At 43.1% G+C, this 27,909-nt stretch overlaps 1 protein-coding gene across 3 annotated transcripts; it reads right to left on the reverse strand.

The window, feature by feature from the left end:
- Positions 1 to 598: 598 nt before the first annotated feature.
- On the reverse strand, positions 599 to 27,039 carry NFU1 (NFU1 iron-sulfur cluster scaffold). Of its 3 annotated transcripts, none has more exons than XM_048829208.2 (8): positions 26,952 to 27,039; positions 24,028 to 24,134; positions 18,589 to 18,724; positions 15,761 to 15,827; positions 14,316 to 14,430; positions 12,664 to 12,727; positions 6,845 to 7,019; positions 599 to 2,788 (listed from the first exon to the last, which is right to left on the reverse strand). In XM_048829208.2, the coding sequence occupies exons 2-8, from the start codon at positions 24,122 to 24,124 to the stop codon at positions 2,741 to 2,743; spliced, it is 702 nt and encodes a 233-aa protein (XP_048685165.1). In that variant the 5' UTR covers positions 24,125 to 24,134; positions 26,952 to 27,039; the 3' UTR covers positions 599 to 2,740. The 3 variants fall into 3 exon arrangements, with proteins under 3 accessions (XP_048685165.1, XP_048685164.1, XP_048685163.1); XM_048829207.2 differs by lacking the exon at positions 26,952 to 27,039 and adding an exon at positions 26,597 to 26,692; XM_048829206.2 differs by lacking the exon at positions 26,952 to 27,039 and adding an exon at positions 24,420 to 24,613.
- Positions 27,040 to 27,909: the final 870 nt, after the last annotated feature.

Consider the following 27,909-nt stretch of genomic DNA (forward strand, 5'->3'; position numbering starts at 1 on the left):
ATCAGGATTTATTTGCAGGGCCGAGCTCTCTTATTGACTTGCTGCGTGAACTTGGGCAAGTAACCGCCTCTCTGTACCCCTAGTTTATCCAGGGGTAAGCAGAAGAATATTTATTTGTATTACAGTAGCACCTAGGGCCCCCATTGTGCTGGGTGCTGTACATACAGTGAAACAATCCCTGCCCTAATGAGCTTACTATCTAAATAGACAAGACAGATAAAAACAGGAAAAAGCAAGTATTATGCCCATTTCAAGAGAAAAAAAATGAGAGAAACTCAGTGAGTTGGCCAAGGTCACACAGGAAGTCTATGGCACAGCTGGAACTGACATTCAAATCTACTGAGTCCCAGTCCAGTGCTTTAACCACAAAGCTAAAAGGGATTTAATGTGTCTTCATTTATCTTCAACTACAAGTGTAAAATATTAGAGGCCAAATTCAGCCCTCGTCCGTGTACGTACCATTCCCACAGAAGTCAGCACTGGTTACACATCCATAGCAGAGGCAGAATTGAGCCCTTATGGCGTAGATGGCTTAATGCTGCTTAACTAAGCTAATAAAAATACTGACCAAAAGAGATAAAGCACATTGACAGACAAATGCAGAGGACAGACATTTTATTTAATTCACAATAATACACCTATTTCGCATTTGAGTATTTAATGGTTTATAAAGATATTCAGGAAACTGACCTGAAATCAGGCTAAAAAAGCTCAATTTTTGAGAAATCAGAAACATTACCAGCCATTTTGGACTTTGCTGCTGAAAGCATGAGCATGGTGTTAGCCTGTGCACAAGCTGGTCCTTTGAAGAGCACACGTCTGCCTCCAGGGTGCTTTTGTTATAAATACATTAGCAAGATTAGACATTGTTTACTTCTAAGAGGGAGGGGACAAAACACACGGGAGTTCCAAACTCCCAATCCTGGTTATTATTTCTAAGACACTGCATTATGACTCCAAAGCAGAATTCCAACAGCTGTTTTGTTAAAATAAATATTTATCCTTAAACTGCACACAGAGAGCATAAAGTCCATTGTTATTACATGCTGCTTTGTGCCCTGTGGGCCAAATTCTCTGCTGGTTTATTCATGTGATCCAGGAAATTGGTGGAGTTAAACCAACCGAGAATGTGTTCCTTACTACTTCACACCGTGTACTTACATTGCCCTACTTGATACTCAGTTGTGATTCGGCTGTACGTAGGCATGTGCTTATAATTACTGAAAAATCTGGAAAAGTAAACCAGATCTTGAATTTTCTAAAGGAATCCCAGCTCCTCAAAAATGATCTGAGCATGGATTTCCAAGGCTGTTTTTCTTATTTAGTGATGTCCACTGCATTGCCCCAAACCCTGCCTACTGATATGAAAGGCTCTGCTTTCAACAGACCTGCTCTGGTTCCACTGTGCATGGGCTGGGAGGAAGGCAGAATTTCAGGGGTTATGTACTGCTCACTCACCATGAAGCCTAGCACTGTGGAAGCTTCCTGCATGGCTGTGGCTCTTGAAGGGAGATGGGGCATGTGCAGCAGGCAATAAATTCCTGCATGTGGAGGAAGGAGCACAAAAACCGTGGGAACTCTTCCAGCCACAAGCCCAAGTCGTGGTCCTACAGCAACTCATTTGTGGATGCAGCCAAAGGAAAACAGAATCCCTAATACCCAAGTCATCTACTCAGACTGGGCACTGGAAACAGGTTATGCCTCTACATACCCACAAAATAGATGTTTTGCTCTTGAAAAGCATGAGTGACATGTTTTAGTTTCAGAAAGTCAACCTTTTCCCTTCCCACAGTTTCTAAATGCTTGTAAAACTGACGTTCTCTCCTGCCACATTTTTCTGCATCCAGAAATACTATGTTAAGGAAGGACCTATTGCAAATTTAAACAGATTAATAATATATGCTGTATAATCTTTAGTTATAAAAAAGTGCATTAGGGTCTCCAGCTATCATGGCTGATAAGGATCATCTAATGAACTCTTTAAAAAATGGTATTATTTTCTTAGCGGTTGATTCACATCTGTAACTAATTGTATTTGATTTTGTTGCCATTGTCTATACAATGGTTGGAAGGAAGGGAATAACAATCACAAAACTAGTCAATATTATTATATTTAACAACTGAGTATAATCAACAACAAACATTTGAAGTGACCAGGTTAACTTTTAGTCAAAACTCATACACAGTAATCAAGAACAAATAAATAATTTACTTCATAAAAATAAACTCTACATCTCGGAGCTTCAGAATATGATTGCAAGTCATTCCAAAAGCCCATAAGGCAGAATGGGGAGAATATTTGAAACAGATATTATATAAAATGCACAACTTTCTTTAGAATTTATTCTAAACAATTGCACTAACTTTTTTCACTTCCCACTTTTATTCTCAAGCCTTTGTGTTTGAAATAGAAATAGATGGACAAATCACTATTTAAAAATGCTTTTCATTTGTTTCTTAACCATGCGTAACAGTTATGAAGTCTACAGGAGAAGGAACAAGTTCTCTTTTGAAAGCAGACCATATAGTAAGTCACTGCAAAAGGCAGTATATTATCTTTAAACGGGCCCGGGGGGGGGGGGGGTAGGGGGGGAGAGAGAGAGAGAGAGAGAGAGAGAGAGAGAATTTTAAGAGATGAAAGTAGAGAATGGCAATTTTTGTTGTTCCTCGGGACATGATTAAGTTATACACACTCTCGGGAAAAAACTTTGCTATTTAGAGTCACACACATGCCGTTAGCTCAGGTAGAGTTTGCTTCTTTCTCCACTCCATCTTCATCATCAACAACCTAAAACCAAAACCCAGAAGTTGTTTAAGTAATTATTCTCCACTTTGCTTCACTAGGACAACACAAGAGCTCAAGAAAGAGACCTAAGTATAAATGACAACATTTGTTATTCAGACACAGTAAATTACATTGAACCTGATCTTAAGAGCTACTTAATTCCCAGAGAAAGCAATGGGAGTAGCAATTGTTCAGCACCATTGTATGATGATGGTCACATGAAAGAGGTGAGCCACTCACTTCAATCAAAATGACATGAGGAGATTTGACTGAAATAAGAAGGTTGTGTAATGCTAAGGGCAGACCAAGTGGTTACGAAAGCATTGAGAACATTCATTAACACAGACCAGATGTTTAATTGGAGAATGTATCTGAATTTGTATTTTTGCAGACCCAGACTTATCTTAGTACATACAGAGCAAACATTTGTTCCTAGTTTATTATACTTATCAGAAGAAAGTCCCCAAAACATCAAAATATTGTTCACTGACCAAAAAAAAAAGTTTTTCCAAAAACTTTCCAGTTATAAAATCCATCACATGTTTCTGAGACTAGAGCGAAGCAATACATTTGAAACTGAGTCAATAAAAAAAGGAAAACTAATAACCTTCATGTGCTGTGTTACTGGAACAAAATAACACCACAAAATTTAGAGTACATAGTACAAATGCACGAATGAGGAAAAATAAAACCAGCTGTAACTATGTGAGGAAAAAAAATGTGTCGGGCTTTTTTCCCCACCTTATTCCAACAAAGACTCGATCTGCCAAACCATGCTAGAAAAAGATTAATAGATTCATAGATATTTAGGTCAGAAGGGACCATTATGATCATCTAGTCGGACCTCCTGCACAACGCAGGCCACAGAATTTCACCCACCACTCCTGCAAAAAACCTCACACCTATATCTGTGCTATTGAAATCCTCAAATCGTAGTTTAAAGGAGCAGAGAATCCTCCAGCAAGTGACCCGTGCCCCATGCTACAGAGGAAGGCGAAAAACCTCCAGGGCCTCTTCCAATCTGCCCTGGAGGAAAATTCCTTCCCGACCCCAAATATGGCGATCAGCTAAACCCTGAGCATATGGGCAAGATTCATCAGCCAGATACTACAGAAAATTCTTTCCTGGATAACTCAGATCCCACCCCATCTAATATCCCATCACAGGCCATTGGGCCTATTTACCATAAATATTTAATTACCAAAACCATGTTATCCCATCATACCATCTCCTCCATAAACTTATCAAGTTTAATCTTAAAGCCAGATAGATCTTTTGCCCCCACTGCTTCCCTTGGAAGGCTATTCCAAAATTTCACTCCTCTGATGGTTAGAAACCTTCGTCGAATTTCAAGTCTAAACTTCCCGGTGGCCAGTTTATATCCATTTGTTCTTGTGTCCACATTGGTACTGAGCTTAAATAATTCCTCTCCCTCTCCAGTATTTATCCCTCTAATATATTTATAGAGGGCAATCCTATCTCCCCTCAACCTTCTTTTAGTTAGGCTAAACAAGCCAAGCTCCTTGAGTCTCCTTTCATAAGACAAGTTTTCCATTCCTCGGATCATCCTAGTTGCCCTTCTCTGTACCTGTTCCAGTTTGAATTCATCCTTCGTAAACATGGGAGACCAGAACTGCACACAGTATTCCAGGTGAGGTCTCACCAGTGCCTTGTATAACGGTACTAAAACCTCCTTATCCCTACTGGAAATACCTCTCCTGATGCACCCCAAGACCGCATTAGCTTTTTTCACGGTGTCATAAATATAAAGGGAAGGGTAAACCCCTTTGAAATCCCTCCTGGCCAGGCGAAAGCTCCTCTCACCTGTAAAGGGTTAAGAAGCTAAAGGTAACCTCGCTGGAACCTGACCAAAATGACCAATGAGGAGACAAGATACTTTCAAAAGCTGGGAGGAGGGAGAGAAACAAAGGGTCTGTGTGTCTGTCTATAGTCTGTCTTTGCCCGGGATAGACCAGGAATGGAGTCTTGGAACTTTTAGTAAGTAATCTAGCTAGGCATGTGTTAGATTATGATTTCTTTAAATGGCTGAGAAAAGAACTGTGCTGAATAGAATAACTATTTCTGTCTGTGTATCTTTTTTGTAACTTAAGGTTTTGACTAGAGGGGTTCTCTATGTTTTGAATCTAATTACCCTGTAAGGTATCTACCATCCTGATTTTACAGGGGGGGATTTCTTTATTTCTATTTACTTCTATTTTTATTAAAAGTCTTCTTGTAAGAAAACTGAGTGCTTTTTCATTGTTCTCAGATCCAAGGGTTTGGGTCTGTGGTCACCTATGCAAATTGGTGAGGCTTTTTATCCAACATTTCCCAGGAAAGGGGGGGGTGCAAGTGTTGGGAGGATTGTTCAATTGTTCTTAAGATCCAAGGGTCTGGGTCTGTAGTCACCTAGGCAAATTGGTGAGGCTTTTTACCAAACCTTGTCCAGTAAGTGGGGTGCAAGGTTTTGGGAAGTATTTTGGGGGGAAAGACGTGTCCAAACAGCTCTTCCCCAGTAACCAGTATTAGTTTGGTGGTGGTAGCGGCCAATCCAAGGACGACGGGTGGAATATTTTGTACCTTGGGGAAGTTTTGACCTAAACTGGTAAAGATAAGCTTAGGAGGTTTTTCATGCAGGTCCCCACATCTGTACCCTAGAGTTCAGAGTGGGGGAGGAACCTTGACACACGGCCATATCACATTGGCGGCTCATAGTCATCCTATGATCAACCAATACTCCAAGGTCCTTCTCCTCCTCTGTTACTTCTAATTGATGCGTCCCTAGCTTATAACTAAAATTCTTGTCATTAATCCCTAAATGCATGACCTTACACTTCTCACTATTAAATTTCATCGTATTACTATTACTCCAGTTTACAAGGTCATCCAGATCCTCCTATAGGATATCCCTGTCCTTCTCTAAATTGGCAATACCTCCCAGCTTTGTAACATCCGCAAACTTTATTAGCACACTCCCACTTTTTGTGCCGAGGTCACTAATAAAAAGATTAAATAAGATTGGTCCCAAAACTGATCCTTGAGGAACTCCACTGGTAACCTCCCTCCAGCCTGACAGTTCACCTTTCAGTAGCACCCGCTGTAGTCTCCCCTAGATGGATTCTAGGGATTTAATCTGACTCCTCTAATTTATTAAACAAGTTTTCCCATTCAAGGTTGATTTGTGGTCCAAGACCCATGCAAGTTGCACCTTCTAAAAATGGTTTCAGAGTAACAGCCGTGTTAGTCTGTATTCGCAAAAAGAAAAGGAGTACTTGTGGCACCTTAGAGACTAACCAATTTATTTGAGCATAAGCTTTCGTTGAAATGGAATTCATTTGCAAATTTGATACAATTAATTTAGGCTTGAATAGAGACTGGGAGTGGCTAAGTCATTATGCAAGGTAACCTATTTCCCCTTGTTTTTTCCTACCCTCCCCCTCTCCTCAGACGTTCTTGTTAAACCCTGGATTTGTGCTGGAAATGGCCCAACTTGATTATCATACACATTGGAAGGAGAGTGATCACTTTAGATAAGCTATTGCCAGCAGGAGAGTGGGGTGGGAGGAGGTATTTTTTCATGCTTTGTGTGTATATAAAAAGATCTTCTACACTTTCCACAGTATGCATCCGATGAAGTGAGCTGTAGCTCACGAAAGCTTATGCTCAAATAAATTGGTTAGTCTCTAAGGTGCCACAAGTACTTCTTTTCTTCTAAAAATTGAAGTTTTGCAGGAAGCAGAGGCATTTAAAAGCATCCAGTCCCTATGGAAATGAAGTTTTTCTTCAGTAAATTAAAAAAAAAACCACCCAGAAATAACCTGTTGTAAATATCAATAACTCCCAATGCCATAGATGTTTCTGGGTTAAATACTGTTATTTCTTTTATATTGCCCCATTATCCATTTGCTTAAAATACCATATCATCGGACTTGCAAAATTATGTACTTTTAAAAAACTGTATTCTAAATTACTTGTGCAGAACTCTACATGCCTCCGAGGGGGAGGAGGTCCTGTCTATACATCAAACACACACCTTTATATTCACTAGTATTCACATACCTGTTCCACACCTTCCACTTCTGGAATATAGAACTGTAGCATGTTCTGTATCCCATTCTTCAGCGTTATGATAGAACTGGGACAGCTAGTGCACGAACCCTGCAACTTTAACTGTACAATCCCATCTTCAAAGCCTTTATATATGACATCACCCCCATCTTCCTGAACTGTTGGCCTGAGGAAACAAACAGAAAATATTACTGCAGGTAATTTTTGTTCTAAAAATTTGTAAGAGTTAATTTAATGCTCATATAAGAGTGAGTTCTAGGAACTAAAGCCCTTTCTTTTTACACAAACTGGTCTAACATGGGCAATGACAGAGCAGATGTCTCCTTAGAGTGCCCCAGGTCAACATGTCCCAACCCTGACCTGAAGGGACCAAAGCTCTTTCTCTGGGGCCGTATCTACACTACCACTTATGTCAGCAAAACGTACGTTGCTCAGGGATGTGAAAAACACCCCCCCCCCCCCGAACAATATAAGTTTCACAGGCGTAAGCGGTAGTGTGCGCAGCACTATGCTGGCAGGAGAACGGCTCAAGCCAAAATAGCTGCTGTCACTCGTTGGGCGTGGTTTAATTATGTAGACGGCAGAGCTCTCGTCTGTTGGCATAAAACAGCTACACAAGAGATCTTACAGCAGCGCAGCAACCTTAGTACAGCTGTGCTACTGGAAGCTCTATAACGTACACATAGCCCAAGGCCTATTTGTTCCTTGGCTAATGAGGAAATGTGCCAACTTTGACGAATTTTGTGACTGGGAGCTAGCCTGCGATCCCTCCCAACCCATGTCACACAGAACTAAGAGTTAGCCATCAGATAGCATCAACAGTTGACAACTCTTGACCTGGGCTAGTGACAGAGACAAAGGCTTGACAACTCCCTAGGCATCCATTCCTATGTAAAGTTTGAGAATTCCATCATGTGTTCTACAAGTAAAAAAAAAAAAATTAGCAGCAAGTACTTATTGAAGGAAGAGAGCAAGATTTTTAGTTCTGAACTGGTATTTTTGCAATTGGCAAGTTAATATGGAAAGAGAGAGCTACAAGCTTGTAAAACATCTGTCTGGATTTTTACAACCAATAATAACTGAGTAATCACATTTCTTTACATTATACGAAGAAGTTATAATTAACTCCCACGATAAACAGCCTTCACTTCCACCCCCATAGCAACATCCTGAACTTTCCAACAGGCATAAATTTTAATGGTCACCAATTCACTCTCCTCTCTTCTGTATGGTATGAAGGCAGAATCCTCAGTAAGCTGTAGAACTGGAGGATTTTTCTTGCTAAAATTGTCTTCCGTGTAGTATTAGAACTTGTTGCAAACTGAATGTAGTAGTATGGGGAATAATTATGACATATTCTAGAGGGTTCTGAATGTTTGTTGTGCTTTGTATAAAGAATGTATGGAAGAAAAAGTATGTATGGGCCTGATCTGGTTAGTTGATGAGGCATCTCATAGGATTGGACCCCAGAGCTATTGACAATTCCCCAATCTAGTCTCCTGTCACAATGGACAAATGACTAACTTTGTAAATGCATCCCCATAGCAACATTTTTCCAGATGCCAAGCTAAAAAGCGTCATGTTACTTGAACAGAAGCTCTTTATACCAATTCCCAGAACAACACTTGAGAACTTCACCCCTGCTGGAATAATTTAGGATTTGGTCACATTTATTATCAGCAGCATCAACAACTTACACTAAACTAATCACCTCAATTCCTGGAAGCCAACAAACAAAAAGCAACTGATTGAGAACTCATTCTTCCTTTATTTGAAACAAGATTTTAACATGTTACGGCACAATTCCAGTCTTCCCTTCTTTCCTCCCAGAGTGCAGCTGGCCGGTGTCAGCTGCCTCAGGCTTGCGGGGCTCGGGGCTGTAAAATTGTGGTCCCAGAGCTCGGGCTCCAGCCTGAGCCCAAACCCGAACGTCTACACCACAATTTTACAACCCCGTAGCCAAAGCCCCGTAAACCCAAGTCAGCTGACATGGGCCAGCCACGGGTCTTTAACTGCAGTGTCGACACACCCTCCTAAGGCTTCTGATTTCTTTGCTTCTATTTTTGATGTTCTTCAGTGTAAACAACGAATTCTCTGTGTGTATCACTGGGCTTATACAGAGCTCCTGGAAGCTATTCAATAAGGATATTGACACAACAACATAGACTACTGCAAATGGTCTGTTCAACAGCCTCCTGGCCAACTGAGAAAAAGGACAAACAATTTTAAAAGAACTTCTGTGGAATACAAAAGAGGCAACTGTGAATTTTAAGGCTAATGTACCATGGGGGTTTTAGGCAACCACATAACCCATGACAGCAAAGCTTACTTAATGCTGTCTTTCAAATCATTTCTACATACCAGAGGTGCCCAAACTTTGTTTTGCTGAGCCACCCCCACGACCATGCACACCTCTCTTTTTCTAAGCAATGAGGGGAGGAGTGCCTGGTGTCACGGTTTCAGGGCAATTGCATCTGTGTTCCCCACTCGTGGTCCCTTAAGGGCACCCACTCTAGGCTCCTAGCTCCTCAGCCATCACCTTTCTTGGGCAGAGACCTGCGTCTCACTCCCTCTTGCCCAGGGGATTATTAAGGCTGCATAGTTCCCTGCCTACAATGTGATCTCTCCAGCTGCCTAAAAGGCCAGCAACTGCACTTGGCTTTCTCTCCAGAGGCTCTGACCAGTGTATTGCCCACAATTTTAAGTTACCACACAGCTTTTTCTAAGCAAGCACATTTATTAAGGTGAAAGCATGACAGAGAAAACATGTTAAAACAATAAAAGAACCTACACGCATGCTAAAAAGCTTACCAGGGGTCACCCGCATCTCCAACCTCAGGCTCCAGTGGGTTGTTTTTCCCCTGTGGTTACAAGTTCGTAACAGTCTAGATTCAGAACCAGAACCCAGGCTGGGCACTTCAGCTGTTCTTTACGCAACTTAGGCCTTTGATCTCCAGTGTCTGTGAACTGGTACAAGTCCTTCCTCAGGTTGTAGCTCCAAAGTCTCGCTTTTTGCATAACCAGAGGTGGGGAATTTGCATTAACCTCTTTCTAGGTATTCCCCAGAAAATACTTCACTTCACACTTATTGTCCCCAAACGTCCATTCCCGTCTAGCACATTTTCCATATAGTCCTTTGAACTCCCATGCCTCACATCCCATCTCTGTCCTGGAGAGTGACATATGACCCCAGTCCACAAACGTTGCATTTAACGCACTGGACCCCAAAGATACTCAATCAAGGATATGCAGAAGATTGCCATGTGCGTCACACCTGGTACCTGCGAGGGCCAGTTGGGGAGACCGAGTACTCACCACATGGCAGTTGAGGAAGCCTTTTGCTCCCTGAAGCTGCCAGCACTTGGCTCCCTGCCCAGCTCCATTACCCCTACGCAGGGGAAGCAGATGGGGCTGAGCTGAAGGGCCAGGATCAGGAGGAGACTGAAAGACTGCACCCCTTGAATACTGACCTCCCTGCCGGACACAACCCGCTCCTGACCCTGGCACTTCAGCGCGACCCCATTCGCTGTCCAGCAAGGGAAAGAGACAGCGCTCCTAGCCTTGGGGTTGCGCTGAAAGGCTGGGATCAAGAGAAGGCTCTGTGTAGCAGGGGGAAGGGAGTGGCGGTACTCCTGGAGTGCAGCCTTCAACTTCCCACTCGCAGAGCTCCCACCAATCTCTCCTGCCAGTTGGTAGACACAGCTGCAGCTGTGAGGGAGTAAGATGGGCAAAAAGCCTAGTCAAAGCAGGCAAGACCACCCCTCAGAGTTCTGTGTGCTTCCCCCTGCCAGACAAAGCCTCCTCCTGACCCCAGCCTTCAGCCCAGCCCTGTCACATCCTCTGCCCCCTGTGATAAAACTTGGCATGCCCCCAGGGGGAGGGGGATCAAAGGAGGACACACCCCAGTTTGAAAACTTATATATATACACACACACAATACATATAATTAGATAAGATTTTCCTCCTCCCCTCTATATCCCTTCCTCTTTGAGAGATGAGTTTACTATATTTCACTATATATATATATGTCACTATATTTCAGCTGAAATATCTCCCTTACAATTTATTTTTATAAGAGCTTTCAGAATGCAACATTTTATAGAAATTATAAATAAAAAAAGCCCAAGTTGGTCCATTTTCTTGAGAAATGCAAATTAATTCTATTCACTTACACCGTACGTAAGAGTGTTTGCTCCTGGAATGTGAGATTTGTAGAAGAAGCCATAGTCGGTGACAAGAGGACTTCTGAAATACATTAGGCATTTCCCCACATCCACATTTCTGTATTTCTTATTTTTTTTCTGTTCACTATGGGAGGTAGTTAAAGAACTGTACAGGGGGCTGACTACTGTAAATGAAGTAGATACAGCATTCCTGTGCCAGAACAGGTAATCCCAGTCTGGTCACTTAAGAGGGTGGAGCAGCACTTAGGGGCTATACAAGATTAGGGAGCGAGAGACCAGTCAGGAATATTCACGACACTAGAGGTCTCTGGGAAAAGCTGCAGAGAACAGAAAGCTCACTGCAGGCCCTCCCCGAAAAGAGGGACAAATCATCACAGAGCCAGTGGAGGGACTGGCCGGCTGACCTTCCGGGGCTGAAGAGCCAGTGCTGGGAGGCTGAAAAACGCTGAGAGCTAAGAGCCAATGGCAGGGCTAGCTTGCTGACTTTCAAGTGCCAAAGCCGGTGCCGGGAGGCTGAAAAGGGTAGAGGAATAGGGAGCCAGGGGAGAGGCTAGCCAGAATTGTCCTTCCTGAGCCAAAGAGTGCCAAGGCCAGAGAAGGCTGAGAGCAGCAGAGGGAGATGCCAGCTGGCTCTTGGAGTCAGAGAGCTGGAGCCATAGAGCGTTGTGCTGGAGAGCAAGGGCATGCTGGGGTTGTATTCGATGTATTGCCTGGATTATGGTGTTGGAATTTATGTGCATGGGACTTCCTTTTGTAATAAATTAAACCCACAAGGGCTATTTACACTCAAATACACTTCAGGGGACTATGAAGGAGAGAAAGAGGCAGCTGTGCCTGTCCTGCCGCGGTTTGCAGCAGAAGGATGCTCCAGGTGGGGCTGCCTTATGACAAGAACTGAAAACCGTCTCTTAACTGCTCTAAACACTATACTGGTGACTACCAGATTCTTATTTCAAGCTGTGTCAAAACCCAAATATAATTGCTTTAGAAAAAATATAGGGATAAACGTTTATTGAAGCTCAGATGACTTCTGTGCGTGAATTTCTGAGATATAAATTTGAGATGATAGAGGTTACCCTACTTTACTGAACATGAAATATTAAATGATTTAAAACTCATCTGAGAACAGCAAGATGTGAAAAACAAGGGAGATGAATATATGAAGGGGGAAAAAAAAAGAGTGCTCACCACAAAGTCGAAGATCTTTCATTTTATTTTTATTATTATTTTTAGAGATTTAGACTGCAGTAGCACCTAAAGCTATAACCAGGTTTGTCCCAATGAACTCAGTTTAAAGAACACACTCTACTATGGGCTGCAGGATCCTACCGTCTCCTAAAATCATCTAGGAAAGTGAAGTTTGAATTGAAGGGGTCAGTTTGATTCAGTCAGATCCTTCTCTGAACTGGACACTGTTTAGCACAAAGCTAGTTTTCACAGGGAACCTCAAGGTGCGATTTTCAATGACAACATGAACATGGCTTGTCTGTGCACCAAGCTGAAATATGCCACGTTACCCATTTAATTTGTGTAATCCTAAAAATATTTAGAATTGCATCACTCTGAAATAATCCAAAACACGCCTACTGTGTGACAATGCTTTAAACTAGCAATGTTTAAAGTTACCTTATTCTAGTATCCAGAAGTTCCTTAATCATTAATACAACTTCGTCGTCATCTTCTGATGCAGCTTTAGGGGAAAAACAAATGCAAATAAAAATGTTGACAGGGCCTTATTATGATTAATACTACTGTGGTAAAATACTTGTAAAAACAATATTCTTTTTCCATGATTAAGTTGTACCAACAATACATCACCAAAGGATGCTTCTGACAGCTAAACTCACAGCTAAGTCTAAGATGGTGTAATTTACAGCACATACATGACACTTTTTAGATTTTCCTTAATATTCTCTCTCTTACTCACACATAAGCATAACCACGGTTCTTCTCAAACCACAGAGAAGCCCTCTGACAGATCAAGCTGGTGTTATTTCACATGCAGAGAGGAGAAGAGAGAAAAGCACTTAACAGGATGGGATACAGATATGTGGGCTAACACAGGCAGCCCTGTATTACAACCTACTCCTCCCTCTGGCTCCTCAGCATGTAAGTTACACCAACACAGATTTCTCAATAGCTACACACAGGGCTGTCTCTAGCTATTCTGGGGCCCTGCCCAGCACTCACCGGCAGCGCAGCTGGGGCCGGGTCGCTGCACTTCCCGCTGCCGGTGGGCTCTGCTGCAGAGCTCAGGGAAGTGGGGGCGGAGCTAGGGCAGGGCAAGGGAGAAGCAAGGGTGGGGGCCCTAGGGAAGAGCGCGAGCAGGGGTTGGAGCAGCATGCAGCTGCGCAGGGCAACAGGGTGCTCTACGCAGCTGCGTACTTTGCGACTGGAAGAACACCTGACGGCAACAGATGGGCTACCAGGACACCTCAACACAGGCAGAGTTTCCCTCCAGCTCAGTTTAGCAACTCTTCTCTGCATTCTTGTTGGAACCGTATTGCAATTTTACGATTAATCCATTAACACAGGGCATTTCAACACTTTACAAAGGAGACCAGTGATTTTTATAGCGAGCTTGTAAAAAGCAGACTGTGTCGCAACCTCCAACAGTTTTGTACACACAGCAACCCAAGCACTTTAAAAAAATGTTTCAAACCAAAAAAGGCGAGAACAGCCTTGGCCAAATCCTTTGCTGGGGCAAAGTCAGTGTGGTGCCATTGAAGGTTGGAGGTTTTTCTAAAACAATGGTTTTTAACCTTTTTTTCATTTGCAGACCCTTAAAATAATGTCAAATGAAGGTGCAGACCCCTTTGGAAATCTTAGACATAGTCTGTGGACTCCCAGGGATCAGCAGATCACAGATTGAAAGCCACTGTTCTAATAGATATGCTCTCAGAATTCTCTGGGGGAAGTTCTATGGCCTGTGTTATACAGGTCAGACTAGATGTTCACAAGGGTCCCTTCTGGCCTTGGAATCAATGAGTCTATAAAATTTGGCCTCAGCATTGCACTAGCTGAGAACCTGGCCCCATATTCATAGTCAGACAACTGCTTTAAACCGTTTGTGTATTATTAGTTTAATTGCACCTTAGGCAGACTACTGAATCTTGCGTGTTAATTTTAGCCATTTATACTGTTTCAGTTATTCTCTTCTCACATGTTTTCTGTGAGGCAAGTTCATTTCCTCTGAACATGATCTATCAAACACATCAACTTAAGAGAGGACTAAGACCATATGCAAGCATAAGCCAGTCGTGATGAGTTCCATTTACCCGTGTCTGTACGAGGTGCCTCTTCAGTAATTACAGGTAAACCAGAGGCAAAGAAATCCATTATGGTTGCATAAATATCTGGTTTCAGTAAATTCCAATCCCAATCTTCACTCACCTATAAAAAAATTAAGAAAAAAACCAAATATAGTGTTTCTGCCTCCTTCCAAAGATTAAACTTACAGATGGCCCTTTGTCCATCTTAAAGGCACCTTGCTGGGCATTAAGGCCTGAAATTTAAATGTTTCAACAGTTTTACCAAATCCAACATGAAATAGAAAAGTTTTCATAAAATTATATTTAAAATATTCAGTAAAGAGGTCTAGTTGTTTGGATTTAAGCAGTTGCCTGCAATGTTTGCCAGCCAACTGCTGTATAAAATATTAGTGTATAAAAACAAACAACGCAAGATGAAAAGAACCTAAAATCACAGATGTTCTGCTAAGTTTTATTTGTGCCAACAAACTGTTTTTGAAGCCTGTTTACGTTTCGGTTATGTGTTCTATTTTTGACATCTCATGTGTTGTCCACTAAATGGCATAGCGACTATACGGTGTTTATGCAGCTATGGATTTATTACACAATACCTCCTAGGTTGGGTGAACTCCTGAGTCCCAGATGAATAAGCGTTGCCAGTGGGAGGCAAAGGAGGGATTTTGAGGCAATACATAATGCACTTGCTTGCATTTATGTGTATCACTGTTCTTTGTTAGATAGATTTTCACCTTCACGTGTTTGTAATTTTGTTGCCTACTATTATCTAGCCTAAAAGGATACGAACCTTAACACTACTTAATATTTTACGGAACTTCTCTTTTAGCGCGAGTAATAAAAGGACTATTTCTGGAGCAGAGCTCTATTCACAATGCCACGTGCATGCTAGATCAGACAACAGTGATGCCTTTAGCATGCCAATCCATTTGGATGCCCAAGATCTGTCCCTGGCTACAGAAACTTACTTAACCAAGTATGCCATAGTAAATATGCACATCCGTAAAATGTGAGGCTTTTTATTCAAATTTAGAGGAAAGGGAACCACAAAAGGGCAAAATGTTTTATTAAAAGTTTACTCAACTGACTTCTAACATTTTGATTAGAACTGAAAAAGTGCTGAGCACCTACAACAATTCAAGTCAAGGTAAGTAGTGACCTTCGGCGGCTCCGAAAATCAGATTCAAGAGACAATATTCTCAGAAGCCGTAACTAGAACACAGTGCCCTTCATAGCTTTATGGTAACTATATTTCACTTTATGAGAGATAATGTTGAAGAATTAAATTAATGCCTGTAGTGAATATTTTGAGGACTTTCTAGGTAAAGGTAAGATTTTTACTGTACCTTATGCAAGCCAGGGAAGGATCTGCAAGGAGTCTGTTCCTTTCACCTCTCCCTGCAGGCTGGACATGCATCAGCTCATGTTTAGACCATTAGAACCGCTTTTCCGCTTACCTTTGTGACTGTGATGAAGTCTGGCCCGAAGAAGACACTTTTAACTCCTTCAATCCTGAACAACTGTCTGCAAAAGAAAGTTAACCACAAGTCTGCAGTCACAAAAAACACTAAACTAAAAGTTTCTATCAATCATGTTCCACTGTGTTTCTTGCTTTCCTACTAGAATACATTTCTAGAGGGCAATAATCACTTAAGAAAATAAAACCATTAAAGGAGATTGGCAAAAGATTCTTCTACAGTTTAAGTGCTTCTATTCTTTATCCATGCTCATGGAATTCTGCAGCTTGGCATAAGTGGAAAACATCATAACGTGGCGTGTGATACTGAACAGGGAAAAGTAACATGCTGTAGAAGTATGAAAGAGTTAATGCTCATGTCTCTAGCTCCTGTTTGAAGCCATGAGGTATTCTTTAGCCATAAAACTACTGAATCAGCATCAAGATGACCGACACACACATCCCAACATTCTTGGCATGCAACTGTGGAAGGACAGGGACTCTTCTTTAGAACAGTAGATTAGGTTGCTGAAAACTTTTCATTATAATCAATTCTACTAAAAGCTGTTCTGAATTTTATCATCACACAATTTTGTTGTTACACAAATTCAGACCAGCACTCTAAAACTTTAGAACCAGACAGGAAACAAGAACTCACTGATTACAAACTATTTTAATTATAAAATAATTGAATGAGAGTTTTAAAGGCAATCTCAACAAATGCTCAGTTTTGTTTGTGTGGCCCCAGGAGTCAGTGATGTCAAATCTATAGAACCTTAATACCTAGACCACAGATTAAATGACTGATTGTTGTCACACACAGGGATATGATAAAAAACAGCTAGAACAACCAGAAGTTAAATCTGGCATTTTCACACAAAACACTGTAGGTAACCCTAATCTTGAAAACAGAGACAGGATACATTTTCAGTAAATCTAAATAGCTGAAAAATAGACTTTCTTGAAGGGGAAATCTATACAACTCAAAGATGCACAAATCAGATACTTTACCACAGGTTATGTATAGCAAAGGATATTTAGGAGAAGAACTTTCCTACACATGTAACAAACAATTTTTAAATGTTAAAAATGTAGCTGTGTGTGTTGTGTGTTTTTTTAAAATATCACCACACCCTAATTTGCTTGATGGACTAATGGTCCCAAAATTTTACTTTAAAAATATTTTGGAGTTACACATTCACTCCAAATCATCTAAAGCTAGCATAGCTGATATTATTCTTTGGAAGATTTGTATTCTCACACCAAAGCAAATGGGCATCCCAATTACAAAGCCTGGAAACTGAGATATAAATGGTAGTGCAATAAACGCTTTACTCTAACTGTGCTGGTAGGCAGGCCAGCATTAAACACAGAATCACAAGATGTGAATATTCCTTGTACTTCCTCAACATGTACTATACAGAAGTTCATTCTCAGACATTTTGCAACAAAATCATTTTCCTCCAGTTATTTGTACTCTGCAATCTAATATAATTTGGTTCATACACATCCTGGTATTTCAGCACTCTGCTAATGAGATCTTGGATTGTAAACAATCTCTACTGGATGCACTGAAATACCTTTCACACTGCATCTGCTGTTCTATACATATGGGCATTTATACTACCTTTGAGCTAAAGAACTTCATTTGAAAAGTTCCTGTCTGGCTACAAATCAACTATAGCATTTTGGAAATATTATAGCAATACATTGGATAATGCTACATTTCCCGGAGAGAGGACTGCATTTGGCTGCTTTCACTTGTGTGCAGTATTTCCATCACGTAAAAGAGCAAATTAAACTATGATCTTGGGAAGGTGACACTATGGCATTTCCATCTCTCACCCTCCCACTGCAGCCTCTCAACCCACATACATAGCAGGCATAAGGAGCATTATCTCCAGAGGCTGCTGTTGATGCAATGGCAGATACCAGGAGCAGTGCTCACACCCACTTTTCCCAGAAAGCAAGTTTGCAACAGTTCTCCAATGCATCTCATCACCATCAGCAGGCGAAAGACTCCTAAAACTCCTTCCCATCCCATTCCCCCACTTTCAGACAGATTTTTAATGGTGTCCCAGCCCTTTTTTTTACCCAATGAAAATATAGCAAAGTATTAGACGGAAAATAAACTGTCGTAAGGATTCATAGTCCAAGTGGATTGAAATGTATTAGTCCAAGTAAGTTTCACTATGGATACTCCAGATCTACGGCACTGAGGGCCTTTGCAAAAGGTTATACATGAAAACTAAAAAATCATTTTAATTTTTCCACTGTACTGTTTGTAACATACCCATATTTTAAAGGAAGAAAAAACCCAATTGGCTTCGAAGCTAAGGTTAACAGTGTCAGAGTCGTACTGTGCCAATATTAGTAAACTGTTTCAGTTTCACGTACCACATTTATGGACACTTCCTTATGTTGTCTGTCTCATTACACTGTGAGATGGCATGACTTTAATGGTACTACTAGTGTAAGGACTACTCACCTGAGTAAAGTTTTGCAAGATCTGGCACACAGGTATGAGCAACAGTATATTTCCTTCTCAGGAATACTGAATTCTATCATGATTTGATTCAAAACAATGAAATAGATTACCAGGAACTTAGTTATTACATTGACAGGCACAGTATAAAAATCTCGATAGATTACTTTGGCTATCTGTAGGCATTCAATCTACTTTATGAAAAAAAGAAGCATCCACAATGGAAAGGCAGCAAATCCTCTCTTTAACATTCAGCTGCATGTATGACGACACTTGTATATAGATGTGTTTCAGTAACTAACACAGCTAGTCCCTTGAACAAAGTATGTAATGCTTTAACACACCTCGCTAAAGGTGAGCAAAATGCTGCAGCTGGTGTGGAGAAATCCATGGTCCTCGATTCCAGTACTTGTCTTCCTGGAATAAACTTCAGACTATTTGGATTTGGAGTGTCCTGAGTCTGAATAAACATGCATCTTACTGAAAAGAGAAAGGAGGAAATAAATGTTCAAAAGAGAAGTGGCTCATATAAGGAATAACAGAGATCCTGTTTATTTAGCCAGGCAAGGCTTTGTTTGCACAACACAGATTTATTAAAAACAGAGGACTGTGGAACATTGAAATTTATCACGCATGGCTCAGTGAGTTCCATCAAAGTACCCATATTGACATAAAGATCAACCAATTCAGTCACTAAATTGAAGAGACAGATGAAAAGCTTAATGAAACCCTGTCCCAGCTAGTTTTAATCTCAAACTAGTTTTTATTCCCTGAGCAATTTGCTGCTCACATTCTCTGTGTTAATCTGAACAGAGCTAATACTCTGCCCCTCCTTTTTCAGAGGCTCTCTTTTTAACATCCACACTAAGATACGATTTGTGCCCCTTCTCTATACTATTCAGGTTGTTATTCCATGCTCACCACTTTGGTACCTGAGCACTGTGCGGGCTCTCCACTCCAACATCATCACCCTCCTATTAAGAACACTCCAGATGCAGGATTTGGGCAGGTGTACTAACCCTCTGTTGTAGATATGCTAATGTTAAGATCTTTTTGTTCCTTTTCCAGCATTATCAAAAAGGAGAAAGTATCACAGAAATTCAGTATTCAGAGCAAGCACAGAATTCTTTTTAATTACCCAAACTATCTTATCTGAATGGACAGCTCTACCAGTTTAATTAATCTGGCTCTGATACCGTGCGTATTGACTTTCAGCAAACATTTTGTATTAACAATTGATACTAAAATCATTTATAAAAGCTAGTAAAAATATCCCCAACATTTATGAAAAAAGTATTTAGTTGTTTACTCAGACATTATTATTTTAATGGGATTTTGCTGGACTGGCCAAACCTTAACAAAAAGAAATAGACTATACTTTTAGCCAAGGATATCAAAGTGCTTTGCAAACATTAATTAAGATTCACAATGGAGCTGTGCAGTTGGTATTACAATAATCATTTTACAGATTGGAAATCTGAGGTACAGGGAGGTTAAAGGGCATGTGATGTGACACAGAAAGTAAATGTCAGAGCTGGATATACAACCCTACCTCCTTACTCTCTACATTAACCACTAGATCACTCTCCTGTCCCCTCACTGCCATATTTCATTGCACGATTCGGATTCTCAAACCAGCACATCACTTTCAGCAAAGGGAAATAGATTTTTTTTTTTAATTAGAAAACCCTAGGAATATGTATAAATTCCGAGTACATGCTATTTGGGAAGCAAGCTTATTTAACTTTAGAAACATATATGGCTTAGAGTCAACTATTTTTGTTATTTTTAAAGCAACAAAAAAAGAGCTGAAGCTTTCACTTCCTAAATGGCAATTTTGATCACGACTCCTAGTATTAGATGACAAATCAGGCTATTTATAAGTCGCCAAATTTCCTCTGCAGGTGTCTGTCCTGACAACTCATTTGACTTTAACCCACAGCATCACCACACACGCATGCTCTCAGGTTTCGAGAGAAAGAGTAAAAGAATTAGCATGGAGATGCTCAGTGTTAACATGCTAGAAATAGTCCTGACTTAGCAACTAAACGCCGTTTTCTGTTTTGTCACACAACTCCAACCACAAGGGCTAGAAACATCTCCCTGATCAGAGTGGCAAAGGAAGCCACCTCCAATGTGACAATATGACAAATAGCCTATAGTGATGGAACTGGATGTGGTCAACTGAACACGCCCTACAAATTTACTGACTTCTCTACTGCAAAGGGCAACTGACAGCAACTCTACAGTCAAATGGCTAGCCTACAACACAACAGGATACATCATCCTCTCACAAAAATATTGATGAGGGTTGCTATTGTACCCAGGATCTTCTGAAGTTAGAAACATTGGTTTTTGAAAAAAAACCGTTTTCCTTTCTCCAAGTTTATCATCATCTACTATTTGTAAGTAGCATCACGCACACAGACTAAACATATTGCTTCTTTCAAGTATCTGGCCAATATACCATGTACTTTCTTCTGTTTGATCATTTACTGAAAGAGAAAAATAAAGATAGAAAAAAGACAGAATTTAAAGGACATTTGTAGATCCGTATGCAGCTGACTAGAACCCTCAGAGTCAACCAGTAAACTGCTTGATTAAATCTGAATGTTAAAAAAAATCAATTCTGAGTTGGTTAGGTCTGAGGCCCTCTGCAATCTGCATCAAAAAGCATTTGCTGCAGTGGCCACTGAGACACTCATTTAAATAATATTTGCACTTGTGCTTGGTTCTATACAACAGGCACCCGCATAATTAAAAATGTGTATATACACAAATCTCTTTCTCCACAGCATGGCAGAGTCGTTGAATCCACCAGGCAGCTGCAGAAGCTGATCTGCAATTTTCAGCAGCACAAAAGGCAATGGAACCCTTTTTTTTCGGAGCACAGAGTCGTACAAAATATTGTAGGAGCAGATAGAGTAAACTGGAGTTCCAGCCTGCGGTTTTTCAGACTACATTTGCAGATAATATTAATTTGGCACGGTACGGGCATGAGTTTTAGTGTTAGTGAAAGGTGCTGGATTGACAGACCTTGCTACTGAAGTCATCTGTACACACACAGTATTTGCAGTGGCAGTTCAAACCTCTCTAGGTTGCCCTTCCAACGTCCCTCACATCTGTCCTAAAGGAGGAGCCCTCTCCATCTTCACGACCCATCACCCTCTCTCCTGAAACTGCTTCATGGTTAATGCCAATTATGGTGAATGTGTATTACAAACCTGGTGGCTGAACTTTGTGACTTTGTCCTCACCCATAACTATTTCACATTTGGGGACAAGGTATACCTTCAAATCAGCAGCACTGCTATGGGTACCCACAAGGCCCCACAGTATGCCAACATTTTTATGGCTGACTTAGAACAACGCTTCCTCAGCTCTTGTCCCCTAATACCCCTACTCTACTTGCACTACACTGATGACATCTTCATCATCTGGACCCATGGAAAAGAAGCCCTCGAGGAATTCCACCATGATTTCAACAATTTCCATCCCACCATCAACCTCAGCCTGGACCAGTCCACACACGAGATCCACTTCCTGGACACTACGGTGCTAATAAGCGATGGTCACACAAACACCACCCTATACCGGAAACCTACTGACAGCTTTTCCTACCTACATGCCTCCAGCTTTCATCCAGACCACACCACACGATCCATTGTCTACAGCCAAGCTCTACGATACGACTGCATTTACTCCAACTCCTCAGGCAGAGACAAACACCTACAAGATCTCTATCAAGCATTCTTACAACTACAATACCCACCTGCGGAAGTGAAGAAACAAATTGACAAAGCCAGAAGAGTACCCAGAGGCCACCTACTACAGGACAGGCCCAGCAAAGATAATAACAGAACGCCACTAGCCATCACCTTCAGCCCCCAACTAAAACCTCTCCAACGCATCATCAAGGATCTACAACCTATCCTAAAGGACGACCCATCACTCTCACAAATCTTGGGAGACCGGCCAGTCCTTGCTTACAGACAGCCCTCCAACCTGAAGCAAATACTCACCAGCAACCACACACCAGAACCGCTAACCCAGGAACGTATCCTTGCAACAAAGCCCGTTGCCAACTGTGTCCACATATCTATTCAGGGGACACCATCGTAGGGCCTAATCACATGAGCCACAATATCAGAGGCTCGTTCACGTGCACATCTACCAATGTGATATATGCCATCATGTGCCAGCAATGCCCCTCTGCCATGTACATTGGTCAAACTGGACAGTCTCTACGTAAAAGAATAAATGGACACAAATCAGACGTCAAGAATTATAACATTCATAAACCAGTCGGAGAACACTTCAATCTCTCTGGTCATGCGATTTCAGACCTAAAGGTCGCAATATTAGAACAAAAAGACTTCAAAAACAGACTCCAACGAGAGACTGCTGAATTGGAATTAATTTGCAAATTGGATACAATTAACTTAGGCTTGAATAGAGACTGGGAGTGGATGTGTCATTACACAAAGTAAAACTATTTCCCCATGTTTATTTCCCCCACGCCCCCACTGCTCCTCGAACGTTCCTGTTAACTGCTGGAAATGGCCCACCTTGATTATCACTACAAAAGGTTTTCTCCCCCCCTCCCCTGCTGGTAATAGCTCATTTTAAATGATCACTCTCCTTACAGTGTGTATGATAACACCCATTTTTTCATGTTCTGTGTGTATATCAATCTCCTCACTGTATTTTCCACTGGATGCATCTGATGAAGTGAGCTGTAGCTCACGAAAGCTTATGCTCAAATAAATTGGTTAGTTTTTAAGGTGCCACGAGTACGCCTTTTCTTTTTGCGAATACAGACTAACATGGCTGCTACTCTGAAACCCTTTTCTGTGACCAAACTAACTTTATACAGATCACTGAAGAGACACACGAAACTAACAATTTTTGATCACTAACAAAGACTGGCTTTGAACCAGAAATCCAAAGCTGAAAATCGGTATATGTTACTACAATCCCACGAGCTACGTAACTACAAGTTTTAGTAGCTGAAGTGCTTTTCAGAAAAACTAATGTTAAGAGGTTAATACTAAAAACTGCAAAATTGTCATTTCGGTCCATTTTAATTTCTCAGCGCCTTAATACGGTGTTAGTCAAATTAAAAGAGAATTGGGCAACATGCCTAACAAACTGACAGAAGGAAGAGCAAAATCACTTCAAACCTCCCCAACACCTACAATTAATCAGACAACTCAAAATTAAAACAAAACTTTTAAATTTCTGTCCCAAAGATGGCCAGAGACGTACAGAAGGATATATTCAGGAGCACACTGCTCCTGATGGTAAAGGCACTACACCTCCACCCTTACAAGATTATATCTTGGGATGGTCAGCAGTTCCAGTCTTCCTGATTTCAGCTGTTGAACAGGACACAGGATAGCAGGAGGTCTCAGAGTGATCTTACGCTAAGGAGTTAAACTAATATGTATAAGCACAAGTATAGTGATTTACATCTTCAAAGCTCTTTACAAGCCTCAGCAACCAAATGAAATATCCCCATTATTATACCGATGGGGAAACTGAGGCGCAGAGTGTAATGGACTTACCCGAGGTCATATAATGACCAGAATCTGGTATACAGTCTCCGAGTCCTGGTTCTAAACTCTGACTGCATGATTTAACTACCTTTCCATTAACAAAAAATCACGCAGAATACTGCATACATGTGAGATTTCAGTAAAAAGGAGAATTTATTCTTTCACCATCTTCTTGAGACAAATCTCAAGAGAGCTTTACTTACTTTATGACAAAAATTAAATTTACCTGTATTATGTGCTATGGTGGATGGAAGAAACGGTTTTCTTCGTGCAAATTGGCAGAGAGGCTGTTTAGTTGTTAAGTTAAAGCCTTGTAATGTCATGCGACAGAACCTAAAGAAAGACAGATTTTACCAACAATCTCTCAATTAAGAATTTAGTTTTTCCCATCTCCCAAGAAAAGAGAATTTTGTATGCACCCAATACCACTGGATTTCAGCAAGTTGCTTAACCAATTTCCTCCCTCTTGAAGGAGAACAGGTAATGTAGAGTAGCTATCAGCTACAGGCTTATTTTCCCCTCCTCTCCACATAATTGTTGGAGGAGAAGGGAAAATGGGGTTTCAATCCCTTCTCCTTCAATTTCCAGGTGGCCAAGTAACCATTACACAGCAATCACCTTGATTTAAAATTCACCAGGACACTGCTGTGGAGAAAGGACAGCAGCTCCATTGAAGCAGTGTATCAACAGAGCTATTCGTATCCAGCAGCGGGAGACCAGGGCCCTGGAGTGGAACCAGGCCAGCTATAACAGAAAATTCTTGTCGATGCTGGTCAGGTAAACCACACCACCCATCTTGCTGAGACACACAGACCTCGAGTGGACAAAACGGCGAAGAATACACTGAAAAGAACAAACTCGAAGAGGTGAGAAGATGGACTAAACCGATTTTCAAAAGTTTAGGTGCATATTTGTACTCAATAATTACCATGATTATATAGGTAATAAACAGGAATACAAAAGAACTGTTCATTTTCCACATGCAAATTCCTGTTTTGTGCAGTCACTATAATCACCTGCACAAACTTGGCATGAAAATATCCACAATTTGAAAATGTGAGCTTTGACTTCTAACTTCCAAGAATCTTCAGACAATGATGTTGTAATTATATAGGGACAGATATCTTTATCTGTTACTAACAACCACCTTGAATTATTACAGCAAAAATATTTTAAGATCTGATCCAGATTCCTTTTTTTACACTGCTTACTCTTTGCTTCCCTCTCTCTGGGTTTCCACAATGAAAATAAATGAAGTCAGTTTCACACTTAGAGTCAGTTTCCCTTTCAGATCTCAGCAGGAGGTTGTTGGTTTTTTAAAACAACTTTTGTATGAGTTTACCAAATTTAAGCAATTGGGATAATTTTGAGTTACTAGGGTCCTTTTAACCCTCTCCTCATTGTAGAGATGTAGAAGTTTCTCCCTACCCAGCCTTTCAGTGATAGGTCATAGGGAACCTACTAGGGATGTAAATAAAAAAGTTAACCGTTTAAACGATTAAAAAGATTTCGTTTAAACAGTTAACCGATTAAAGGGCCGACCCGGTCGGCTGGGGGAGCTCTGGGCCGGTGGTGCTGCTCCAGCTGGGCCGGCCGGCCGGGGACTTAACAGTTAAGGTTATGCTGTGTTTGCGCCTTGCCGATCTCAACAGGGTCCTGACCCATGACTAAGGTTCCTCCGCACAACGACAACACAAATAATAAAACCATCTTCCCAGTTACACGCTGGGTGGGGAGAGCAGATCAGGTCGATAGTTCATAGTTTTTTGTTTTTTTTTAAGGCCAGAGGAGACCATTGTGATCAGCTAGACGTCCTCTGCTTCTCCATTGCATGGGGGGGGGGGGGGAAGAGGAAGGTTTAACCCCTAACACCCCACTGCGGGGGGTGGGGTGGAGATTAACCTGTGACCCCCCCGAAGCCTGGCCCAAGGGGGAGACGGGGGGAGGGGGGACGGGAAAAATGAGGAGAGGTGACCCGTAGGGAGAGGGAGAAGGGAAGTTAACCTCACAGCTTGGAGAAGACGTAGGGGAGGGGGGGAGTTGGGGGGCGACCCGCGGGGGGGGGAGTGGAGAAGATGCGGGGGGGGAGTTGGGGGGCGACTCACGGGGGGGGGTGGAGAAGACGCGGGGGGAGTTGGGGGGTGACCCGCGAGGGGGGTGGAGAAGACGCGGGGGGGCAGTTGGGGGGCGACCCGCGGGGGGGGTGAAGACGCGGGGGGGCAGTTGGGGGGCGACCCGTGGGGGGGGGTGTGGAGAAGACGCGGGGGGCAGTTGGGGGGCGACCCGCGGGGGGGGTGGAGAAGACGCGGGGGGGCAGTTGGGGGGTGACCCGCGGGGGGGGGGGTGAAGACGCGGGGGGGCAGTTGGGGGGCGACCCGCGGGGGGGGGGTGAAGACGCGGGGGGGCAGTTGGGGGGCGACCCGCGGGGGGGGGTGAAGACGCGGGGGGGGCAGTTGGGGGGCGACCCGCGAGGGGGGTGGAGAAGACGCGGGGGGCAGTTGGGGGGCGACCCGCGGGGGGGGGTGAAGACGCGGGGGGGCAGTTGGGGGGCGACCCGCGGGGGGGGTGGAGAAGACGCGGGGGGGGCAGTTGGGGGGTGACCCGCGAGGGGGGTGGAGAAGACGCGGGGGGCAGTTGGGGGGCGACCCGCGGGGGGGGGGGGGGAGAAAACGGGGGGGAGTTGGGGGTGACCGGCGGGGACACCCTGCTTCCCCTTGTCTGGAAAGGGATTCACCCCCCCAGCGGGGGGCGGCGACGAGCCGAGCCGAGCCCGCGCCCGGGCCGGGGTCACCTACCGGCCGCCCAGCCCCGCCGCCGCCCGCAGCCACCGCCCCGCCGCCGCCATCTTGTCCCTCCCGCGGCGCCGGCGGCCGGAGTCAGGGCCGCGGGCGCGAGGCTGCCCCGCCCCGGCGCCTGCGGAGGCCGGAGTCGGAGGCGCTGGGGCGGCCTCTGCCGGCCGCAGGGGGGAACTGCAGCGCGGGCGGGGGCGGGGGAGTTGAGGGGCCGCGGAGTCCCGGGGATGGGGCGCGCGCCCCCCACAGCCTGGCCCAGGGCGGCCCGCTCCCCCCCTCCCCCCCGCTGCAGCAAACCCGCGGGGGGAGCAGCACGGATCCCTGGCTAAGCCCCAACAGTGGGGCGAGGGGCTCCCACCTGTCCAGGTTGTCCCATTGCTGGGGTACCTGGCCCGGGAGATCCGTCGAGGGGCTCCCGACCCGCTCCCCCCTGTCCAGTTTTTGGGGCCCAGGCTCCTCCCTCTTTTATTAGCACGACCGACGTAGCAACCCCCCCAGGGTGCTGCAAAACCCACCGACCCCATGTGCCTCACCGAGGCACCGAGCCGTTGGCTTAGCAAGGGTTGCAAGCCCTCTGCCTTTAGGAAAAAAGAGCAGGAGTTTATACGCTAGGGTAACACAGTGGAGCAACATTCAGGGAGCAAAACTCCGTTATTTTTGCCCCCCCCTCACCCCCCAAGCGTTCAGAAATCAGGTCGCTGCTCCCCTGCAAGCATCAGGTTGGTTTAAAAGTAGCGGGGTTTATTTACCTTCTAGTTTTTGTGCTTTGAGCATTTATACTGAGGAGAGCTAGAAATGTACTGTTTGGTGTTTTGTTTTTTTTTAATTAAAACTGTAATTTAAAATAGTCACATCATTCCAGGAGCTCTGGCTTTGAGGGAACCCACAAAATCCCATGACTTGGGACAAACACTGTGTTCATTACATTTCTGTTATAACACTACCCGCAGACCCCCAGCGCTGATCATAGTTCCACTGGGTCCAGCGCTGGTCAAAGGCAGGGAAAGTGGCTGTTCCAGAGAACTGATCCTGTCTGTTTTTGCCTGACACTTGCTTGAGCACATATTTTGTTTCAGTAGGATCAGTGGCCCTTTCAGAAAGTGCAGCTCTTTCCCTCTCTGTCTTTCACACTGCCCTCTCTTAAACTGAGACTACAATACCTACCTGCCATCCTACTTACAGTGCAGTAATTCCTAAAGGAGCCAGGCCCCTGCTGCAAGGCTATCATTAAAATACAGTCCTCGTCCCACAGCACATATAACCTGTGTCTAAGAGAAATGACAACAGACAAGGGTGTTGCTGGCTCATACTGTTTT

The sequence above is a fragment of the Caretta caretta genome, chromosome 26 (genome assembly GCF_965140235.1).
Source record: "Caretta caretta isolate rCarCar2 chromosome 26, rCarCar1.hap1, whole genome shotgun sequence".
In the NCBI taxonomy this organism is placed as follows: domain Eukaryota; kingdom Metazoa; phylum Chordata; order Testudines; family Cheloniidae; genus Caretta; species Caretta caretta.

Bases quoted from the DNA above. Each gene is read 5' to 3' on its own strand.
- NFU1 (XM_048829206.2), bottom strand. From the start codon at position 24,472: ATGGAGCTGCTGTCCTTTCTCCACAGCAGTGTCCTGGTGAATTTTAAA. The intron at 12,728-14,315 runs GTAAATGGAACT...TTTCCCCTAAAG, and splicing joins GGCACCTCGTACAGACACGG to CTGCATCAGAAGATGACGAC. The intron at 2,789-6,844 runs GTATGTGAATAC...TTTTGGTTTTAG, and splicing joins AAGTGGAAGGTGTGGAACAG to GTTGTTGATGATGAAGATGG.